The 21838-nt window shown below is 43.3% G+C and overlaps 1 protein-coding gene across 1 annotated transcript in view; it reads right to left on the reverse strand.

Moving 5' to 3' along the window:
* Positions 1-1603: 1603 nt before the first annotated feature.
* The window catches only part of LOC146809958 (TBC1 domain family member 24-like), a 78537-nt gene continuing 58302 nt past the window's right edge, over positions 1604-21838 (reverse strand). Inside the window, exons 6-7 of the mRNA XM_085616821.1 lie at positions 11856-12147; positions 1604-2379 (exon numbers count right to left, since the gene is read on the reverse strand). Coding sequence (XP_085472947.1) covers positions 2234-2379; positions 11856-12147 — 438 coding nt within the window. The 3' untranslated portion in view covers positions 1604-2233. The remainder of the gene's footprint in view (positions 2380-11855; positions 12148-21838) is intronic.

The raw sequence follows: 21838 nt of genomic DNA on the forward strand, positions 1-21838 counted from the left end.
GAGATAACCCGAATATACGAGAAATGTCGAATGGTCTTTGGATGTACAATGATTATGCAATAGCAATCACCAACAGGCAAAGGGCTTGTACGAGAAGCCAAAATGGCTAGCTCCCCCCCACGAAAGGTAAACATTGGAAGTGGAAACAAAGGGGCCTTGTCGGTCGGAAAGGAAAGAGCTCCCCCAACCCACACGTTTCCACTAAGTCGGAATAGAGAAGCCAGGGGCCCCCGATATCTCCTAATTTAACTTATTGCACAAGGAGGACTAAATATATATATATATATATATATTTGTACTATGCATTTTCCTGCTTGTTGTAGCACGTATACTGCATGTTAGGGCACGTTAGTTTAAATATTTTAAACTGTTTCGTGTCTCCGTCAGATCTTATTGTGGACGAGTACAAGAGAGTGAGCGAAAAGGTGTGTCTTGTTACTGCGATTCCTGAGAGATCTGTGAGTGTTGTGTTCTCGGGTGTCTAATCATTTGTTTCTCTGGGAGTGAGTAGGAGAGCAAGTGAGGCACTAAAGCTAGTCAGTCCTTGGTTTGTGGGTACTGAGGTGGAGGTGGACTCAGTCCCAGTACACCAAGGTCCCATTTCCTGCGCATAGTTTTGTATTTGTGCAGAATCCCCGCAACCCCATCATTGGCACCAAGTGTAAGATTACAACACAGCCTGCCAATTTTAGATCCTCACTCAAGACATACTTTCTCTACCCTTGAATTCAGAAACCACACGAGTGGTAGAGCCTTTTCTTTGCTGACTAATCTAATTGCAGCAAAACTTGTCTCTGGCAATCACGGTAACATGGGGAGAGGAGTTGGCCAAACGGCTAGGGCGGTCGACCTCGAATCTGGAGAACTGGGTTCGAGTCTCGGCAATGACCCTGAACATCCTGTGATTCTGGGTAAATCACTTAATCTCCCCGTGCCTAACAAAAATGAATGTGTCCTCATGTAATGCAACTGGTGCTGTGTAAAGTGCTCTGAGACCCGATTCGGGTCAAGTTCGCGCTATATAAAACTCTGTAAAAGAATTAAAAAACATTAAAAAAACATTGTCGGCCATCTGGTCATCTGAGCGTTATTTAAAATTGGATTTCCGAGAGCAATATCGGGGACAGATTGAGTTTTTAACTGTGCAAAATACTTGTGTTTAACCCCAAAAGAAGTGCAGAAATTTGCTTGACAAATTTCATAACGAATTATTTTGTGTAAGGCTAGTGCACAAATGTCTCTGCTTCCCCACTGCTAAACGCCTAAATTGGAAAATAAGTTCTCTCCAGTCAGTACTATTCTGTGTTGAGGCACCCAATGATAACTTAAGGTCCCCCTGCCAATAGCCGTTAAAAAATGATGTATGAAAGGATTAGTAAATTTGGCATATGCAAAAATGACTCCTGCTTCTGCAGGGTCAGTTTTAGTAGCTTAACAAAGGACTCATTTTACCACAGCTTAACTGGCATTTGATGGGGCTGGCTGAGAAGGATTAAGCCTCTGTTTTCCCACAGGTCAATTTACCAGTTCTCTCCTGCTAACAGTGTCTGGCATGAGTAAAGTGACAAAGAATTGTAGATGAGGAAATCATCTCAATTCAGTCTTAAAACCAAAAGTAACATTTATTATTATTATGTACTAATTATATTGAAATCACCTCCTAAGAAGCAGAATAAAACGAATGGCAAACAAAAATCGTTGACAAGAAATAGGACACTCGAGATGCAACTGCATTGGCATAACACCAGTCTGGGTCATTTGATTCATTGTTGCTTCTTCTTTAGGAGATGTTTCGCACCCTGGCTCGGGTCAATGTACTGCAGCCCTTGCTGAAGCAGACAGTCACGTTTTTCATGGGTCAGGTCCCAAAGCATTTGGTTCCATAATCTTGGCATTTTACATAGTGCTTGTGTACATAGTGGCACTTACTTTGTGGTTCTCCAAAGGGTTGCTACCAGCTGATAAAAAGTTTACCCAAAAAGCATGTTTGCTTTGCCCACTGTAACAAAATGTTGCTTCTTCTCAAATTTGCTCCAAAATCGTTCGATTGAATTCCAACTAGCAAGAATATTCTTGCCTCAGAAAATCATCTGATGTGCAATTTAGGAAGTCACACAATAGTGAATGTCTGTTGAGTAATGTGCTTCTCTGTGGCAGTCTGGAGAACATCTGATTATCGAGGCCTACATGATGTAGCTTTCAACGATTGGGTTTGTTCCCATTTCTGGAACTATCAGGAGTTCTGGAATCCCCAGACTTCCAGGATCTGCACCTGGAAGTTTTCTTGGCAGAGTGGCGGATTGTCGAAGGTTTCACAAGACTGGGTCCTCCCATGGTTGAGATCAGAGTCGATATTCAAAGCCTGCCCTCCTCCGCCACCTAGAAGAAAAATAGAAACAACTTATCAGCAATTTGAGGCTAATCACATTTGCAGGCTGCAACAATCAGGCAAGTGATGATATGTGAGTCCACAGATGATGTGTCATAGTGGTTAAGCTGTTAACCATTGAACCAGGATGCCTGTGTATTAATCATGCTTCCCTGCTTCACTGAAGTGTGTGATCACGGCCAAATCAATGCATCTCCCAGTGTTTAAGTTCCTTTGTCTGGTGTATTTGTGAGCTTTTAAAACAATCTAACCCAAGAATAACAGGTAATATTAATATTTTTAAATCACACACCATCTTGGAGTGGGTTTTCTCAACCAAAAAGCATTCCAAGATGGCCACTATTGTGTGCATGCATTGTGACGTAACACATAATGTGCACATGTTCTGATGTAAGGGCACGATTTAGAGCTTTGCCAACCGAATGCTCTGTCACAAACACGATAGAGTACCCTGCCTGCCAAACTCTTAGGCCATCCACCTTATGTAGAGATGGGCAGACATTAAGTATTCTGTCACTGGAGCTCCCTTTGACTAAGTCGATGGAATACTCCCTTCAACAGTCGTCTCTAAATGTATCGGGTGGAGTACTGTTGAGATGCTAGAAGAAATGTCCTCCATCATCCCCAAGAAAACTACTCTGTCCACCAAATGCTAAATCAGGCCCTGCGTTTTTAGGTTTAATTTACCTCTGACTGCCATTTTTAAGCTGTAAATTAAGCAACAAAAAACCTGTATAGATTCACCAAAAAGAAGATGTGAGTGGCCCAGCGTGCAGGTACCAGGCCCTTTTAAAAAAAGGAAAATGAAATATAAATTGGGGGAGGGGGAGCGGGTGGCAGGGATGGGTGGTGGAGCAATGGACAAGCAGAGGTGGGAGGAAGGTGCGTGGATGTGAGGTGGAATGAATGGATGTGGTGAGAACAATAAAAGACTTGTTCATGGAGTGCTAAAAAAGAACAAATATATTAAAAAATGAGGAAGGGTGTTGGAGCAGCAGAGGTGGGAGGGAGGAGCATGGATGGTAGAGAGAATGAGCTGAGATGGCTGGTAGAGCAATGAAAGATATACATACATGTGGTGCGAAAAAAAATATAGCAACGAGTTGGGGGAGTGGCAACAAGTATAGTGGAAAGGGGAGATCAAAAATGTAAAACAAAATCTGCAAGTGGCTTAGTGAACTAAATCTTCCACTGCAGAGATTTATGTTCTGCCCTTCTGGGTGCGCTTTACAAACAAATGGTATATTGTGATGTGCTCTCAAGAGTGATGAAAGAAAAAGGGGAAAAAACAGTTTACTGATTGTAAGCAAAGGAAGGATACAACTCAGCCAATCAGAAACACTATAAAACAGAAACGCTCCAGGGGAGGGACTGACACAAGAAGAGGAAGGAAAGCCATTGAATAAGAACCACGTAAATGAGAATGACAAGAAAGTCAGCCAATTAAAAGCAATAGGCTGACATGAAGCCCACTCTATGTATTACTGTTGTACAGTATATGTCTTTAGAGAACAGACAACTAAACCTAAAGGTGTCTATAGATGAGACCTAAAAATAAGAGAGGAATGCGGAGATTGCAGAACAAATTAATAACTAAATGGAAATACTTTGATATTGATTAAATAGTGGTAATGCATATATTCATAGAGCCACTACAAGGTGAATAGTGTCATGCACAGTTAGCAGTGTCTGTATTACATATTGCACCCCTGAGGCGCAATGGGTGTGTGCGCCAGTGTTCTGCAACCTGGAGCACTAGTTTTATTCAAGGGGCTGCCCTTTCTGTGGCCCCTTCTGTAATATAGACAGTGCCAGCACACATACAGCACAGGTGCTACCTTAGGGAGTGTTCCCTTATTTGCATGGGGTCATAGCCCCAAGCAAAGGAAGGAAACATGTTGCCTGCTCTGTATTATGGATGGGGGTGCAGCGGCAAAGAGGCCTTCAGAAGGTGCACTAACAGCACTTTTGGTACGTCCCCTAAGGGCAGCCCTCTGGAGGTGCGAAGGAGTGTTCCACGTACTGCCCAGACATCCCTTTGCAGGCAGGTCAGTCACTCACTGCATTTACCTGCAGGAGGATCTTTGTCCCCCTTTGAAGTGCAGGTGGGTGCCACTTGCACAGTAATAGATGGAATAGTTCCTTCAAGTAGCCACTCCGACTTTCACTAATGGGCTGCCCCCAGGGCAGTAACGAGTTTGCGGCTGCCTTGGAGGTTGCGTATTGATTGTAATAGGTTGCACTGTCCCTGCTGTTTGTGCCCGGTGTGCATGGCTAATGGTGTTTAAAGATGGCCAATTTAAAATGTGCCCGGTAAAGATGTTTAAGGTCTAGAGCTCAAACATGCAATAAAAATGAGTATTATCCCCTGCAGCAATCTTAATGATTTATTAGGAGGAAAAACACTGCAGGTCTGATTCACAAAGTTAAGTTACACTTTTGAGTAATTTACACTTTCGTGTACGTTTACTTTTTTTGGATAGTTACAAAATCAGAGTGCAAGTTCCACTTTTGGGGCCTGATTCACCAACTGCTCTTTGTAGTACATTTTGTAACACTACAAAATGTACTAGAAATTGCAATTCACAAACTATGTGCAGAGTTTTATGCCTCTGCATTACATATACTTATATGTGTGTAGTTCTCTGCACAATTGTAAACCAATTGCATCGCTTTGGGGTGGAGACCAGTAACTTACATTTTTATGGTAGATTTACACTTGGAGTTTGTGAATATCTAAAGTAGTAAACTTACTCAAAAATGTAAATTACTCAAATGTGGCCTCAGGGCTAGGGCGGTTGACCTCAGAGCTGGAGAACCAGGTTCGAGTATCGGCAGGGACGCTCAACATTCTGTGATTCTGAGTAAATCACTTAATCTCCCCATGCCTAACAAAAATGAATGTGTGCATCTGTAACGTAACACGTAACTGATGCTCATGTAAAGCGTTCTGATACCTTCAGGTCTATTTCGTGCTATATAAAACTCCATAAAAAAAAGCTTATAGCCCTAGGCCCTTCGATTTGATGAAGACAGTATTTTACACTTGTGGACTAAATTTGTACTCTGTTTTTGTGAATAGCCAAAAAGTAGTAAACTTACTCAAAGTGTAAATTACTCAAAAGTGTAAGCCCCTGCATAATTTGTCCTGTATGAAACACTTAGACGAACCTTGCAGTTTATTAGGCTCTACTACATGATCTCTCTTGACAACCTATCACAATTTTTACTGTGGAGCTATGTTGCTAGACTTACTGCAGTGATTATTAATAGCCACTCCAATAAAAAAGAGTAATTTATTTTGCCTGGTCATTGTCATGCTACAGTATACCAAAGGTGTTCCATTCCTTTACAAGTCACACAGCTAAAAGCTGTAGAGTAACTGCAATAAATGCCTTGTTGACTCGTCTCTCCAGCAAGAAGTATTATTGTCTTGTGTGAATCCATATTTGTCTGAAAGGATTATGGTCCATCAAAAGATTGTTTTTACATATTCTAATGTTAGTGGCTGGGTGAAAACACATTCTCCCATCCCTAAACATTGGTGCAATGTATACACTTTTTGGTTAGCGTGTGAAGACTGAAAAACATACTCAAACATCTACTGCCAAAATGGCATACCATACATCAATATCCCCTTACACAAATGTCAACATGCAACTAATGCACACTATTAAGCACTTGTCTTCAAATATATCTCCTTTACTCCTCTGCCGAGAGACTGGAAGAAGAGAAAGCAACAACGTGCTATCATCCAAATAGCTGCCACAAGATTTCTTCTCCGCCTTCACCCAAGGGAATGCGTAACTCCAGTCCATGTTGGTATCTCAATTCATATAACATTTCTAACCCACATCAAAAATATGACCATAACACTCAGCAACCAACTATACTTACTCCTCTTATTCTCACACAAGACAGATCTGCTACATGCTTATCCATCACTAGTACTGTACCAGCCAATGAACTAGTCATCACCAAATGAACAGGCATGGAATAACTAGATGTGTCCCACACTGCTGCTCAATAGGAAGTCTTTAATCAAGTCCACCACTGCAGGTCCCAAATACCCATTCACTATGTTTGCTTCTTTATCGCTCACAATTTAAACTCAGATATGGGATGATAGGATACCAGTATAACTGTCCACTTTTTTCTTTCTCCAATCACGCCAAGTCAGGACCAAAGTTTTAAAGGAAATTTCAAGTTAGACAACCCTGTGCAGTAACTAGCTAAGTAACTATGATAATAAAAAAATACCATAAAGGGACCTGCAGAGCTGTTCAAAGCTGCCAGCTTAGTGAAAACCATAAACAAAACGTTTATCCCTCGCACCTCATCATCCACCACTCTGCTAAGAAATGAGTCCCAGAATACGATAACACCTTGGTGGTCAATACATATGACATGGAAACACGTCCCACATAGGATGACAAAACAAAGACAACACCCTTCGAACCACACACCCTGCAAGGCGTAGCTTGCTGCCCATGTAGACAAGCACTTTAGTGCCACAAATAGGGGTAGTAGGTGATATATAAATGCTGCAATACAGTGAAGTGCAATAGAGAAGAGGGGAGGCATACAATTCTGATAATCAAATAAAATAAATGGTGAATACTCCGTTCACCCAGCTGCTGAATGTGTGCTCAGACGCTCATTATTGTTGCAGAAATTGAGGAAAGAAACAAAATATGAGACCAATGAATGAAGAGTGCATGATCCTGTCAGTGTCTCAACAATTGCTCTGAATATATTCATTCTGAACCTTTCACTATTGCTCCCAACTGTTGAAGTGGTCCGGCTCAGTTGAGAACGATGCGCCCATACTTTTTTCATTTTAGAGAAACAGTCTCCAGATTTTTTTATTGAAAAAACAACCGTCCCTGGATGTTCCACCTTGCAGAGCCTCCTGGTTAAAGCTATGGCATGTGGGTCTCTTTGCCATGAAACTGAAGGTGGGCCAGAGCACTAAAGAGAAACAACAAGCCTTCTGGCCAGGGTGCCTGCTAACTGAAAGAAATGCAAATATGTGCAATTAATGAGCAAATAGTAGACTGTTTAGAAACTAGAGTTGACTTTAATGGATGGGGTAGTTTGAGATTTCATGGTGATAAAGGTTTATTCATTTTGAGATGTAACAATGGGATTAACAGCGGAGTTTTGAAGTGCGTTTTTTAAATGGACACATATAAAAAACGTTTGCCCTAAGTACGGTCTGATCGCGTGTTACTAAAATATACATTTTGGAAGCCACTGGTTTATCTTGAATATTAAATCTTTTTGCACAGTTTGCAGTAGCCTATCTTATACTGTGTGTGATACAGTTGTAAAATGATGACTTTCCTAATCACTGTGACTTCTGTGACAGGCTGGGACCTTATTGCACTATAAATACAAAAGTCACTATTCCCTACTGAGCCAACCAGGATTCAGTTATCTTACTGGTTACACACTGATATCTGCAGTGATCGCTTTAACCAGTGTTTGTTTCATAACATAACAGAGTTAGTTTCCCACCACTTTAGCTTGCATTTATTTTTCATTTAAGGTGTATGCGTTATTTTATGTACAGGTACCTGTAGGTAATAGGTCAGGAAAATAGTTACATAATATATTGTTCTTTTTAGCCACTTCTCTAACCTTACCACTGCACTCAGTGTGGTACTGCAATATCAACCTCTAGTAACAACGGGGTCGGGCAGGGGCTGGTCCGAGGAAATTGTCAGGGCTGCTCTGGGATCCCACTCCGACACGCGACATTGAGTCCACCTAGTCCTCTAAGGGTACTCTAGCACTGTTCAAGGCGTTGCAGCACATGGATTGGTGGCGACTGATTACACAAAGTAGGGTGCAAGCCCTTTACATGTACCCCTGGGAAAGAGACTATTGATCCTCTAATTAAAAATACATCCAGCATGCCATAACTGGGATCCTTCTGTTCCATCTGCGTACATGTGGCATGTTGTGATGCATCAGGCTTGTGCGAATTGCGATTGTTTGTTACATGGTGACATGTTCATGCGCTTTACGAATGGTGATCCCTACAAAGACAAAAATACTGCAGCCCGCAACTTAAGTTGCCTTTCTAGTTGCTTTTACGGAAGTGATACTCTTGTATTGTATCCATCTGTTAAACACTATAGCCATTAAGAGAGGGTTTAGAGAATCTGAATTTACAGTCTGCCATGCCAGAGCTCTCTTTTAAAACCAACACCAACTTAGCTGCCTTGGCAGAACTGCTCCTACCCCTGCTGGCATCAGCCTACCCCTGCCTGGGATGTTTACACAGTCCCTCATGGAATACATATCCCTAATGCAATGGGTGACCTCCCCTTTTGTTCTGAAGGGGGAGGTGTCTGGAAAAGGTCTATCCCTTTTGAGAAATTGTGTCCCGTTTCCACCTTTGACCACAATAGACACACACCTTTGACCACGTGGAGCATGTCCACAGGCTCTACTATCCAGAAAATGTGCTTTTCTTTGGACTCTCCCGATTCATAGATTTTGACCAATTTCTTATATTCATCATTCTAGAGAAGCTCTGCAGCGTCTGCTGGGTAAGATGTCCTACCAGAAACTATATTTTCAAAGTTGGCGTTCATTTGTACCCTTTAGTCTCCCATTTTGCCCCACCTTACCCCCGTCCTCCAAATTCCCTCTCTACAAATAAAGTTACAGGCCAAACATAGTCCGTCAGAGAAACCCTGCATCTGCATCCTGCTAGAAGTGTTGAAGAAAGAGCAACAGCAAAGCCAATTTGCATGGGGAAGCCAGACATGACTGGCCAGGACGATATCTGTTTCACCTCAGTGTTGAGGGCATGTTTGGTCCATCAAAGAACTGTGCATAATATGGGATCTTCCATGGTCCTTAAAGTCCTGACTTGGAGGAAGCCCCATCTGTGTTTCCAACCAGCAGGGACACAAGGGCTTTTGACCACAGGCTTAAGTGAGTGTCCCATTGGCTGAAGGTGGTCAAGTTGATTCCACAACAGTATGAAGTAATGGCATGCAACTAATTTACTCTGAAGATTCTTTGGTTAAATATGTGGTAGGACCTAAATCCTAGTGCTCCTAGAGCCCAGTGAGAACAAGGTGATTACTCACGTACATTGTGTTCCCCATCCAACATGAACATCTACCAGCAAGTTAAAGGCCCCAAAGGTTTGGAACTTCTGATAGACCAAGTGGAGGTGGCCTATGTCTTTTTGCTGCTTCACTAATGGGGGTTCCAGGCACTGCAGGATAGGAGGTACACCTAAAGTGCACCAACACACACTGAAGATTTTCTACTGGGTCTCAAGCCAGCTAATGTACAAAGTGATGGTTGGTGGCAGCTGGGTGTTTAGGTAGGGGCATAAGCCTTTTGGCATATAACAAGCTTACCGATTTCTTCCTTGTAAAGTCCCCATAATTGAGCCCCTTCAATTCCCCCAGCAACAGAGCCAGGGGAAGTGAAGTAATGATTTTTCTCCAAATATTCCAAATGCCAGGAAAGTATTATAATCCGCTGTATCGAGGTTTTCTATTGTCTGAGTAGCAGATATTTCCATGTTGCTGCAGGCAGTCTCTGCTTGGTAGGAAGGACCCTTTTGGCCGGTCACAACTTACTAACTTCAAGATGGAACCTTTCAACTTGGTTCATGCTTCTGCCCGACCAGGCAGAGCAGTATCTTGCATGCATCTGGAGAGACATACAGTCCAGAAAGGATACTGGCAAAGCTAAAGTAACTCTCCACGCAGTCAATAAGATTCTTCAGACACTGAGCCCTGAGTAAGTATTGGGATGTGCTTCTTTCCTCTCCAAAATCCATCAGGTTATTTTCTTTTCTCTGCAATGTGTCAGTAAAAGCTCTAAAAGTGGCAAACATGTTAGTGACTGCCGAGAATGTTCAACCCAGTCCATAGGTCTTACACGTTTCACCTACAATAATGCAAGAGAGGCTAGTGGAGGTTCCCTAGTACCAGGGACACTCTTAGGAGATCTGAATGAGAAGATTCCATGTGGAGAAATCGACCACCTTAGCAAAAGAACTTTCCAATTGTCTCACTTTATCTCCTCTCAGTTAGCAGTTCTCACATATGATCATACAAAAGAGACACCCATCTAGATGACAACAGGTGACAAGCAAAGTTTGACACATCCTTCCTCGTTGTAAGGCAAGATATTTGAAAGGAATTTTCACTGGTTTCTCGCAGCTAAGGCCTACAGAGTAGACATCTACACTCACCAGCTGACCTATTGTGACTGAAACAGTTTGTGTATTGATGCCAGGCCCTAAAAACGACTGTAGCCCAAAGGGTGTGAAATGTAACAAAGTCATTGATAAGGCTTCTAAAAGTCAGAGCTAAAAAAAGTAATTTATAAAATCAACTTTAATTTCTGATGAGATAATTGTATTATCATAACTATGTTCCTTCAAATAGCTTTGTGACTTCTCTTATATACACTAATAATAATAATATTGATTTTTATCCCAATAAGAAAGATCACGTGCCAGGCGACAGACTGGACAACTTTCCTGCATCCATGAGGTCAATAATAACACACATGTGACAGCTGGAGGTCTAGCCTTCTACTTTCAACGTACAAATGTATACAATTACTAAACGTTATTTTTCTCCCAGAGCTATCTCAATCACCTTCATTTTAAGCTCTTATAGTACCAGAGGGGTCTGAGCACTTGGGTTTCACAATTATCAGGATGGAGGCCTAGGTAACGATAAATAACTAGATTACTAGATACATTGTATCAAAGAAACACACGCTAAAGAGATCAGGGAAATTATGATAGGGATAAGGAATTTCAAAGAGAAGGATTTAAAATGTTCTCAATAAGCCAGGCTAGATTCTGACCAGTCCCATATGTATTTATCATGATTTTGAAAGACTGGTCACGATTCAAGAGGTCAACAAACACTGTGGACCTGTCATCCTACGAAGAGGGTGGACAGCTGTGTAATTACCTTATTGCACCAGGTTCATGTAGCATTACAACCATGATCCTACTCCGTAAATATAGAAAAATAATCAATGATCTTCCAAAAACAAATAAATAAAAGTCAGAATGTGTTCTGCTCCCTCACAATGTTTAATTTGTTCATTAAATATCAGAAAGTTTTCTTGCAGACCTATTAGTGCAGATGTACCACAGGTGAGGGCTCAAATCTAGGTCCTCTTCTATACCAACAATGCTGGTATCCTGACATGTACAGATACACAGGTAACACCTTGCTACCCAGGTAACTCCTCGCTGAGACTGCTGCATTGCCCCCAGGAGAACCACAGAGGCAATAGTGGCATCATTAGTGTGGTCATGGGTTTGGTATCCAGGCATAGCTTTACAAGAAAACATATTTTAGAAGGCAACAATTTGGGCTTTGTTTGATATTGTTTTGTGAAGGCAATATAGAGTGACTTTGACAAGCACTTTGCATTTTTACTTTTACATGAGGTCACCTACCAATGATGATTCCTTCATGGCTCCCTGACATGAACATGGATGCAGTCTTGGAAGGTAGCTTGAAATGGCGGATAGAGAGGTATGGGGATAGGCGCTCGGCTGCAGATTGTCCTGGCATCGGCACTGACAGGTAATTGCTACCAACTGGAGGGGAGGATGATGGGCGCTGCATCGCTGATCCGAAGGAGGAAGTGCGGGAACGTGAACGGGGGCGGGGTGATGGAGGTGCAGCCTTCCTCATCTCTGCCTTTCTCACCACCACCCACTGGTATTTCTCCATTTCAGGGCGCACCTTTACAAAATGAAACAAAAATAATATTTTTTATCGTCAGCACCTAGCAATGTCACCTGCCAAGCCTACCATTCATGGTGACAGATATAACTCATGCTAATGAACCCATTTAATGCTGCAGTTATCTCAGTACCACTAATGTAGGAATGTATTGTGGTTTTCAGTGGCTAGGTTTCAAACCAATTTAAAAATGACCTCAACAAGAAATCTTTACTTACCTATAACTACATTTCTCCAACTGAATTATCTTCACAGATTTGAATTATTGCCTCTAATAAGGCTTGTACACCTTTGTAGAAATATTAAACTAGAAGTAATAAACTGCATTCATTTAAGATAGAACCTTCTACAACCTATTCACTTAATTATATACCCCTTGTCAGGGAAAGCCTCTGGGTTCCACTCAAACATTTTCTGAGGAGCAGATTCCTACCCTCAGTCTAATCCTTCTTGCTTACTGTGCATTCCCTCTCTTATTCTATTCTATCCTTGCCTCTGACTGCAGCTGGTACCCCCTACCACTCCACTTCCCTCTGGCTCCCTCTTTTTCATTGCTCCACTCACCTCCTTTATCCCTTTTAGGCAATCCTTACTCTTCAACTATACCCACCTCCTGTGAAGCGCTCCATACTGTCTAATGAAAAGAACTGAACAATTTATATGCCAGAAAAGTAAACATAAACTATGAAAAGTCTTAAAGCACTAAATTAAGGGAAACAGTGGTTAGCGTTGCATTTTGTTTGAGTGGTACTGTGTTGGGGGGGGGTTACCTTTCTGTTGTGCCGCTTTCTTTCTGCTGGCGCTTTGGTTCCACCACAGCCTATTTTCTCTAGCTGATTGTGTGGAAAGGGCACTATATATTCCTCACTTCTAGGCTGTTCTGTCTCGGACACCATCTTGCGAGGTTGGCTGGCTAGTTCCTGTCCAGCCTCACCTATTTAGCACACACTCCAGCGCGAATGCGCAGTGGACACGTGCCTAAAGCAAGCCTGTCTGCGCCCATCCGCGACTGAACGGCGCCATGGGCCAGGGATGCTGCCAGTTCTAGTTCAGATTGCCCCTAAGTAGTTTATTCGCATGTGCAGCTCCGTCCCTGTGGGAAGGATAATATATGCATGAGGGCTCACTTTACCAATGTCAAATCGTGTAGCTGCCCCAGCTGTAATTTTAGGTTTAACCTACCAGTAGGCATCCCTACTTAGCCCTACTCTTTAGGAAACACCAAAGAGAGGGAAATTAAAGCCACTATTTGTCCCCAAATTATCAGTGCAATACTCAACGCAAGCTCTTTGTGCAATCACAACACTGAAATTCATAAGCTTATTACATCACACTACCTTGACTGCCTTTTTACAGAAACCTAGGGCTCTGAGGTCTCAAGCCCTGATTTGGTAGCCGCTATTCCTTCAGGCTATGCTATGTCTCGGCAAGATCATCCTGATCACAGACGAAGCATCCTAGCGATCATTTATAAGGACTCATTTTCAGTTTGAAAAACTTTATTCGACAGTTAAGTCATGAAAGTACTCATTTAATTGTACTCATTAGGCAGTTGCGCTGCATGGGGCAGAAGCCACGGAGACAACGTTTTTTAGATTGAAAAGTGCTGCTATTCCTGTTTTCATATCGCTCCTCATTTATCGCCGAACTTGGGGTTTTTAATATTCACTTCGACCATAGATCCAACAAGGGCTCTCTATTCTTAATAGAATCTATGAATAATTTAGTTTTTTTCTCAGGTGGTGAAAGTCCCGTCTCATTTAGCAGGGCACACTTTAATAATATCTTCTCCAATTCTCCCACCCTGACATTTAATGAAACCAACCTTCTTAGTTGGGTGGATCATTATATAGTTAATTTCAATGTGAGGTGCCCCGCACTATCATCTATGGGGGCAGGACCAGGACTGTCTAAACCTAAGGAAGTTCTTGGCAGGAACAGGCGCTCAATTCGGATCATAGTCCTGCAGGTACCTTGCCTGTCCTCTCGACTGAGGGATTTGGAAACTGCATAGCGGCTGCCCTTGATATTGTTGTCCCCCTGACAAGTAGGTTTTGCACTAGATCCAAACCTTCCATGCCCTGGTTTACTGATGATCTAAAAAAAACGTCAGCAAATTTGTCGGAGACAAGAACAAAATGGCTACTGAATCATGATCCTATGGATAAAACAAGTAACAGAGCTCTTATTACTCAATATAAACTAGCTACGGACCATATCCACCTACTACACAGACATAATTAGAATGGCAAGTTACTCCTCTAAAGATATCAGTAGAGTTGTTAAAGAATTGTCTCAGCTGTCTACACCAGGCCTTACTGATCCTTTGCAAGATTATTGTGATAAGGTGGCCACATACTTCAGAGACAAATTCTTAATATCTACTCTGAATCCCCTCCATCTGTTGAACCCAGTTTTTTATGGCATCATTGGCCATCTCCACTGAGCCCTCCAAGCTCTCTGCCTTCCCTCCTATTTTCGAGCAGAAAACCAAGGAGCTTCTCATGAGCCTTAGATCAGAATCCCTGGAGGACCCCTGTCCACCTAAAATTCTGCAACTGGCACCTGATTGCATTGCCAAAACTTTACAGCATTTATTCAATCATGACCTTGATTCTGGAACTTTCCCTCAACCTTGGAAGGAGGCTACAGTAATCCCTCTTCAAAAAAAGCCTAACATTGATCCTGATGAAATGAAGAACTTTCGTCCTATCTCACTTCTGCCTACACCTGCCAAAATCCTGGAGAAATACCTTAATCCGGAATTAGAGAAGCTCATTGAGACATGGGAAATTCTGGACCCTTCACAAAATGGCTTCAGAAGTGGTCACACCATGGAAACTGCACTGCTGGCCGTTACAGAGAGTATCTAGCGCCAGGTGGATCAGGGTGGAGCGGCTGTCTTGGTGCTGCTAGATTTATAAATCCCGTTAAAACCGAGGGTATCCAATCGATACGCTTAGAGATTTCTTGAATGATACAAAGGAGTCAAGTTTAGTGATGTGAGCGGATATGAAATTCCATAACTTGGCAGCAACCCCAAAGATGTACTGACTGCCCCATCTTAGTGGACTCCACCACATCGACACTGAAGGAGACGTGCTCAGATGGATAGCCTCCTTCCTCACTGGAAGGACACAGAGGGTTCACCTACCATCCTTCACATCCGAATCCAAGGATATAATATGCAATGTCCCCCAGGGCTCATCCCTCACCCCTACTCTCTTCAAAGCCTATATAATTCCACTGACCAACATCGTCATAGCACACTGTCTCAACATTATATCCTACGCAGATGACACCCAACTCATCCTTTCCCTCACGGATGACCCTACCACCACCAGGACCAACTTCCACAGATGCATGACAAGCGTCTCCGACTGGAAGAAGAACAATTGGCAGAAGCTGAACATAGACATGATAGAAGCACTGATCTTCAGCAACAACAGCAACCCTTGAAACAACTCTTGGTGGCCCCCATACCTAGGGCCTACACCCACCCCTACTGAACACCCCAGAAACCTTAGAATCATCCTTGTTAACAACTTCACCTTGAAATCACAGATCAGCGCAGACTCCTCTGCCTGCTTCCTCATGCTGTACATGCTATGGAGAATCTTCAAATGCACACAAGATGCACCATGACACAGGCCCTCATCTCCAGCCAACTGGTCTATGGCAATGCTCTCTACATAGGGATCACCACACACCTCCTACAAAAACGTCAAACCATTCAGAACGTCGCAGTCAGACTCATCCCGACTTCCCCCGACGAACCCACATCACACCTCACTTTAGGCAACTCTACTGGCTCCCAATGCAGAAAAGATGACAATTCAAGCTGCTGACCCACACACACAAAGCCCTACACAACCAACAACCCACCTACATAAACCACCCCCTCCACTTTCACTAACCGTTGAGAAGATTACGCTTGCTTCTCTATCCCTCGCCCACATGCCCCGCATCCACAGAAACAGAAGCAGAGGATGCTACTTCTCCTACAGTGCAGCAAAGACTTGGAACAGCCTGCCTCTGCAGCTCCTGACCATCACCCCACTTTCAGAATTCGAAGGGCCCTCAAGACCTGGCTGTTCGAATAAGCTCTCCGGGACCTGCAAGTAGAGAGCAAACCCTACCAGGTGATTAGCAGCGCTATATAAATCCTAGATTGATTGACACCTTTTCTTATTGAAGGTGTTGAAAGATCTTTCTGCCAAGTTTGACAGCTTCATTAATAATGTTGGAGGCATGACGTGCTGATTAAATTAAAGGCTTTAGGCACCTTCGATATAAAACAGGGATTGGTTATCAGGGTGACCTTTTCTAAATGGAACTTGAGGCATCGTTCTTTAACTTAAAAATACTAAATGCTGTTCAGGTACTCTGAGAAAATGGATGTGTATTTACTTGTAATCTGTAATTAGATACTGCCTTTTCCAAGAGTAAGAATTTAGGGAGCAATTTGTGCGGCTTGGCAGTTAGTGGATCCATATTGTTTGAACATGATTAGAAACAAAGCCTTCGTATATCAATGCGGACAGCTCCAGGTCATCCTCAAGATGTGTATATTCTACTGTGGTGGAACCCATGCTATAGGTCCTCAGGGACCAAGCTGGAGCAAGGCTGGGTTGGGATTTAGCAAAGATCCATCTATCCTGGTCCAGAGATGAGGTTGCGCCTTCAAGGCAATCAGTTGGTGTTGCTCATCTTACACAAATCCATGTACAGGAGCTGCCAAGATGGGGCTATTGCAATGAGCATGTAGTTCCTCTTCCTCTTGAGGAGCAGACAAGTAATCAAAATCATGGACGAAAAAGCATCAGCAAATATCTCCCTGAAAGTCAACAAAAACACCTCTCAGAATCGGGCTGCCAACTCATGTTGTCAAAGAATTGACATATGGAGTGCTGAGAAATCACATATTGGTTACCCAACTGATAAAAAATATACCATAGTAGCTTGCATTTCCAAAGCTCCACAATCCACTTGTTGCGTGGTGACAGCTGTTCAGAGGACCCCAATTACAGAACAATCAAAGACAGGGCTCAGCTGCTCAGCTGAGCCTTCTGTCAATGGCAGGGTTGTGTGGGGCCTTATTCAAGTCAGTTCCAGCTCCCCATACAGAGCAGCAGTCTTGAGCTGCAAAGGGCTGAAGCAGGCATTGAAATCCAAGGGCTGATAGGTCTGTCTCACTCTCTCTTTCGGTGGCCAGGTTTGGACACTAGAGGGTTGCTGTAATGAACTGACACCAGAACCTTCAGCTTTGTTCGAGGCTGGCTGACCAGTGACATCTCAAGAGAGGGTTACATTAGGCCCATGACCCAGGTTAATTTGTCCTGATCCCACATCTGCCCCACCACCACAGCTGCTGAATGTGTCAGAAGGTAAAACAGTAGAAAAACAGATGCTGCACCTCGTCACATACGTTCATTTGTCTAATGACCTTTTGCTGAAAAGCAGGGCTGTTTGCTGAAAATCTTTAAACCTGGCTTTGTTTGTATGTGTGCATTCTGTATCTAAATATTCATAAATAGATATATACACAAGCAAAGTATATATATATATATATATATATTATCTACTGGCGGTCGCCAGTAGAGAGTTATAGTAGGACTGTGTTTCCAAAGGAAATCTGAAAATTCTATTTTGAATAACTTTGGCGCCGGTTGACGAATCCTCGCGAAATTTTCGAAACTAATGGGGCGCTCCGCTCAGCTCCTACCCTGAAAGTCTCGGGGTGATTCTTCAAGCGGGGGCCGAGAAAAAAGGGGGGTCCCAAAACGCGTTTTCCCCATGCATTTTTCCATAGGACCTTTAGTCAAAGGTACAGCCCGAACGGCTGAACAGAATTACTTGAAATTTGGCAGAGAGGTAGTCCTCAGGTCAGGCATGTGCCTTTCGCATGTCTGGAGTCAATCTGTTCAGTATTTCCTGAGAAAATTGCAGTTAAAAGCACATAAATATCTATAGGCGCGCACCGTGCGCGCACCGTGCGCGCACCCTAACGTGCGCGAGCGTAATTCTGATTGGTGGTTACATGTCAGTCAACGTTCGAATCGGTCGAAATCAGGAAGTGTCGGCCGCCATTTTGTTTGTTTTGGGTGCAAGAGTGAAAAAGAGAGGTGGCGAACGTGAAAAGGGGGCAGGGTAGAGAGTTCCTGACCCCCTAGCCTTTGTCAGGGGGTCCCTAAAGGACCCCGAAGGGCGAAAAAACTGTTTTTTGTTTTTTTTTAAATCGCGGGGTGCGGGCACGGTGAAAAACCTTAAAAAAAAAACAATTAATACATACATAACTTAGCATTTAAAAAAACGTACAAATTCACTTAAAAAACCATAGGTCTCACACACGTTATAGTTAGGAATTAACATTTAAAAAACCTTGCAAATTCACTTAAAAAACCCTAGGTTTCACACATGTTATAGTTAGGTGGACATTTCACTCGTAAAAAAACAATGAAATTCCCCCGTTATAGTTAGTTCAGATAACTATAACTCGCGCGACCGCCACTCTATCACAAGGATGATGTCATCAGTGATGTCATGAGTGATGTAATATGTGACGTCATGAGCAGTGGATTGCGGTCGCGCGAGTTATAGTTATCTGAACTAACTATAACGGGGGAATTTCATTGGTTTTTTACGAGTGAAATGTCCACCTAACTATAACATGTGTGAAACCTATGGTTTTTTAAGTGAATATATATATATATACACACACACACATATATAGCCAGCTTTACTTTTTATTCTAGCTAATTATGAGGCATGGATTAAAAAAACCTGAGCTTGCATAAAATACAAGTGTGTTCGACAGTGTCAAACACTAAAGCCTATTTAGAATGTGTCATACTGTCACTGTTACTACAGAACATGCGTGGGTGAACAATGTATCTGCTTTACCTTGAGCTCTAACTGTTCTACTGAAACGTTTACTTATATCATGCTGTGGCTGTCAATGGTAACATACTGCTGAACAAAGGATGGCAGGCTGAATGTTTGGTGGTGGGTGTGCTCAGTATATTTTGCAGGGGCCCCCTATGCTTTTGTTACCCCACTGCTTGTGCTCCAGCTCCCACTAAAGGCAGCCTTACTTGACCTTGCTTAATAAGTCTCTTAGGTAATTTGCCAGACCCAGCAGGTGGTGGATAGGCAGAGAGATGGCCTGCGTTATGAGCCAGTACCAAAGTGTCTGCACCTCCTGAGACAGAAGAAGTTATCCAGTGTCCCTTCTTTGTGTACTCATCATCCAAATCATGTCTGACTACCGAATTTGGGGTAGAAAGGGCTTGAGAGTCCGATGGATGGTTTCTGTGCTCAATACGCTGGTGTGGAGAGTGATCTCTTCTGGGAAACAGTGGACGCAGGTGGGCGACAAATTCTTGCAAGTTTCCTCTACAGCCCTTGAGAGAGGCGTCCATATTCGGATAAAACTATGGCTCTTACAAACGGAATGGTTGTGCTCATCTCCCTGCTACCACAGGAGCTCGCTGTGTGTTTTTTAGATGTGACATAACAATCAACATGTGATCCCAAGTGCATGTAGCATGCCTTCACTACGATTGGAATTCTTTATGGACAGTCTGTATGTGAATGTAGCATTACAAAATTTAAAAAATGCTGAACGGGATGAAACCAAAAATGCTAGTCTAGTCTGTAAGAAATTACATTATTATATGGGGTGGGAGACACCCCACCTCGAGAAATAATCGCAACCCTTGTCAGGATGAATGCTTAAAATCACTAAATGAACCTGAGCTCAACCTCCTGGAAGCTACGGCACATTGGTATAACTTAGAGCAAACAAATGAGAAAAATATAGCAAAATTTAATAAGCAAAATTACCCCAAAATGACCAACGTCCAATAAGGGGACACAAGATATGAATTTTAAAATTGAAATAGTGTCAAGAAGCATAAAGTGCAAATGAGAGTCAATGGCTGGGATAGACCGGGACCAAAGCACAATTTGAAGCTGACCCTGATGGTCAGCGGGTCAGAGACACCAACCAGGTTCACCCTGGTCAAAGATTTTACCTTCGGACATTAGTGCTGTAAGTCTCACTCCACCTCATGAGTACAATTCTAAAGCTCCCCAGGACCTCAGGGCAGGCACTAAGAGACTTGCAGGGTGTCAGGTAGAGGCCAAACAGAAGGTTCTAGTACCGGTCCAGTTGTCACTGGTCAGCTGAGCAGTTGCCTCTTGCACCTTGTGTCACTGTCATTTTAACAGTAGGACAGCCTTATGGGCCTCATAGTCCTTTATTTGTCCTGGGTACAGGGGACAGCAAGTCCAGTCTTCCAGGGCTCTTCTAAGTTAGCAGAAGGCAGGTTTAGTCCTTTTCTGATCTTACTCAGGTCCAAGAGTGTTCTTCAGTGGGTGCCTGGAGATGCCTGGCACAAGTTAATGGGTGGAAATTGTCAGGATCCTGGGGCCGGTAACACACTGACGCCACAGAGAGAACGCGGAAAAACAGGAAGAACCGCGCGAAACTACATTCCCCAGCGTCCTTCGCGGGAGCGCGCCACACGTGACCACAACTACCGGCAAAACCCGGATATAGAGACGTCAGACGCCGCTATCACTGCCGATGATTCTTGGATTACCAGCGGCAGTTGCGGAGTCTCCAGTTGGTGTGATCCGGGCGGTAAGGGTGCTAACGGCACCGTGCTCTGCTCCTGTCTGTGATAAATTCTGTTATTGGTATGCACGAAGACTCGCCTTCTTAGGCGTTCCCGGCCCTAGCTTCTCCGTTGGCTGTAACAGCGCTCCCCGCTGCTTACATGCGGAGAAGCGTAGCGGGCAACTCTCAGAGTTAAAGGTCTTGTGGAGAAAAAATCCCGGTGTTACCTTGGATCCATGCTTACTTGTTTCCTTGGGGAGAGCGCTTAAACGCTCAACTGTAAACAGTGATTTACGAGAGGCGGAGAGATCCTATCTTCGCCTCGCTCGCTATTTCATTTGACCCCTGTTGGCGAGACCCGGCGCTCCTGTGTTCTCATGCAGGAGGTGAACCATTCCTTGTTGCCTTTCGTTGTGGGAAAAAGCGTCGGATTATAGAGGGTTCCAGACAAACAGTAACCTCTGAACCCTATTTATGATTTGTCAAGTGGTACATTGAAGACGTTATTGCCATCTGTATAAAGACACCCCATACCACGCCTTGTTTTACTAGTTGTGTTCTTCTCTACCGTTTCCTAGGGGTGTAAGAGAGTCTCTAGAGTGTTGTGAAATCCCAAGATTGCGACCAAACTCACTCTTGCATAACCTGGGTATGTGAATCACAGAGCGATTAACGCTGCATTAGAGTGTATGGCGAAGGGGGAATAATTGCAGTAATAACGGCTGTTCTTTCTCTAGTTCAGTGGCCTATGCAGCAGACAGCAATCGCCCTCTCCTCTCTTCTGGTAGACACCTCCTTTGTTTCCTTTACAGGTAGAGTGTTATATCGCAATCCTCTTCAGACTCACTGTTGGATTCACTGTACTGCTGTTGAACTCCTGTTTACTTACCTTGTTCTATGTGTCTTCCATAGGTCTCCCTCCCAGCTGTTCCTTCCCTTTCCTTCCCTCATTTAACTAGCTCACTAGTCCGCGTATATATACATTCCGGACTTGGGTCAGTTGAGAGGTGGACCCATTTGAGCATCAGCACAATCCCGAGGATTCAGAACGGGGGAACCTGACAGAAA

This window comes from Triturus cristatus, chromosome 7 (assembly GCF_964204655.1).
Source record: "Triturus cristatus chromosome 7, aTriCri1.1, whole genome shotgun sequence".
Taxonomy (NCBI): domain Eukaryota; kingdom Metazoa; phylum Chordata; class Amphibia; order Caudata; family Salamandridae; genus Triturus; species Triturus cristatus.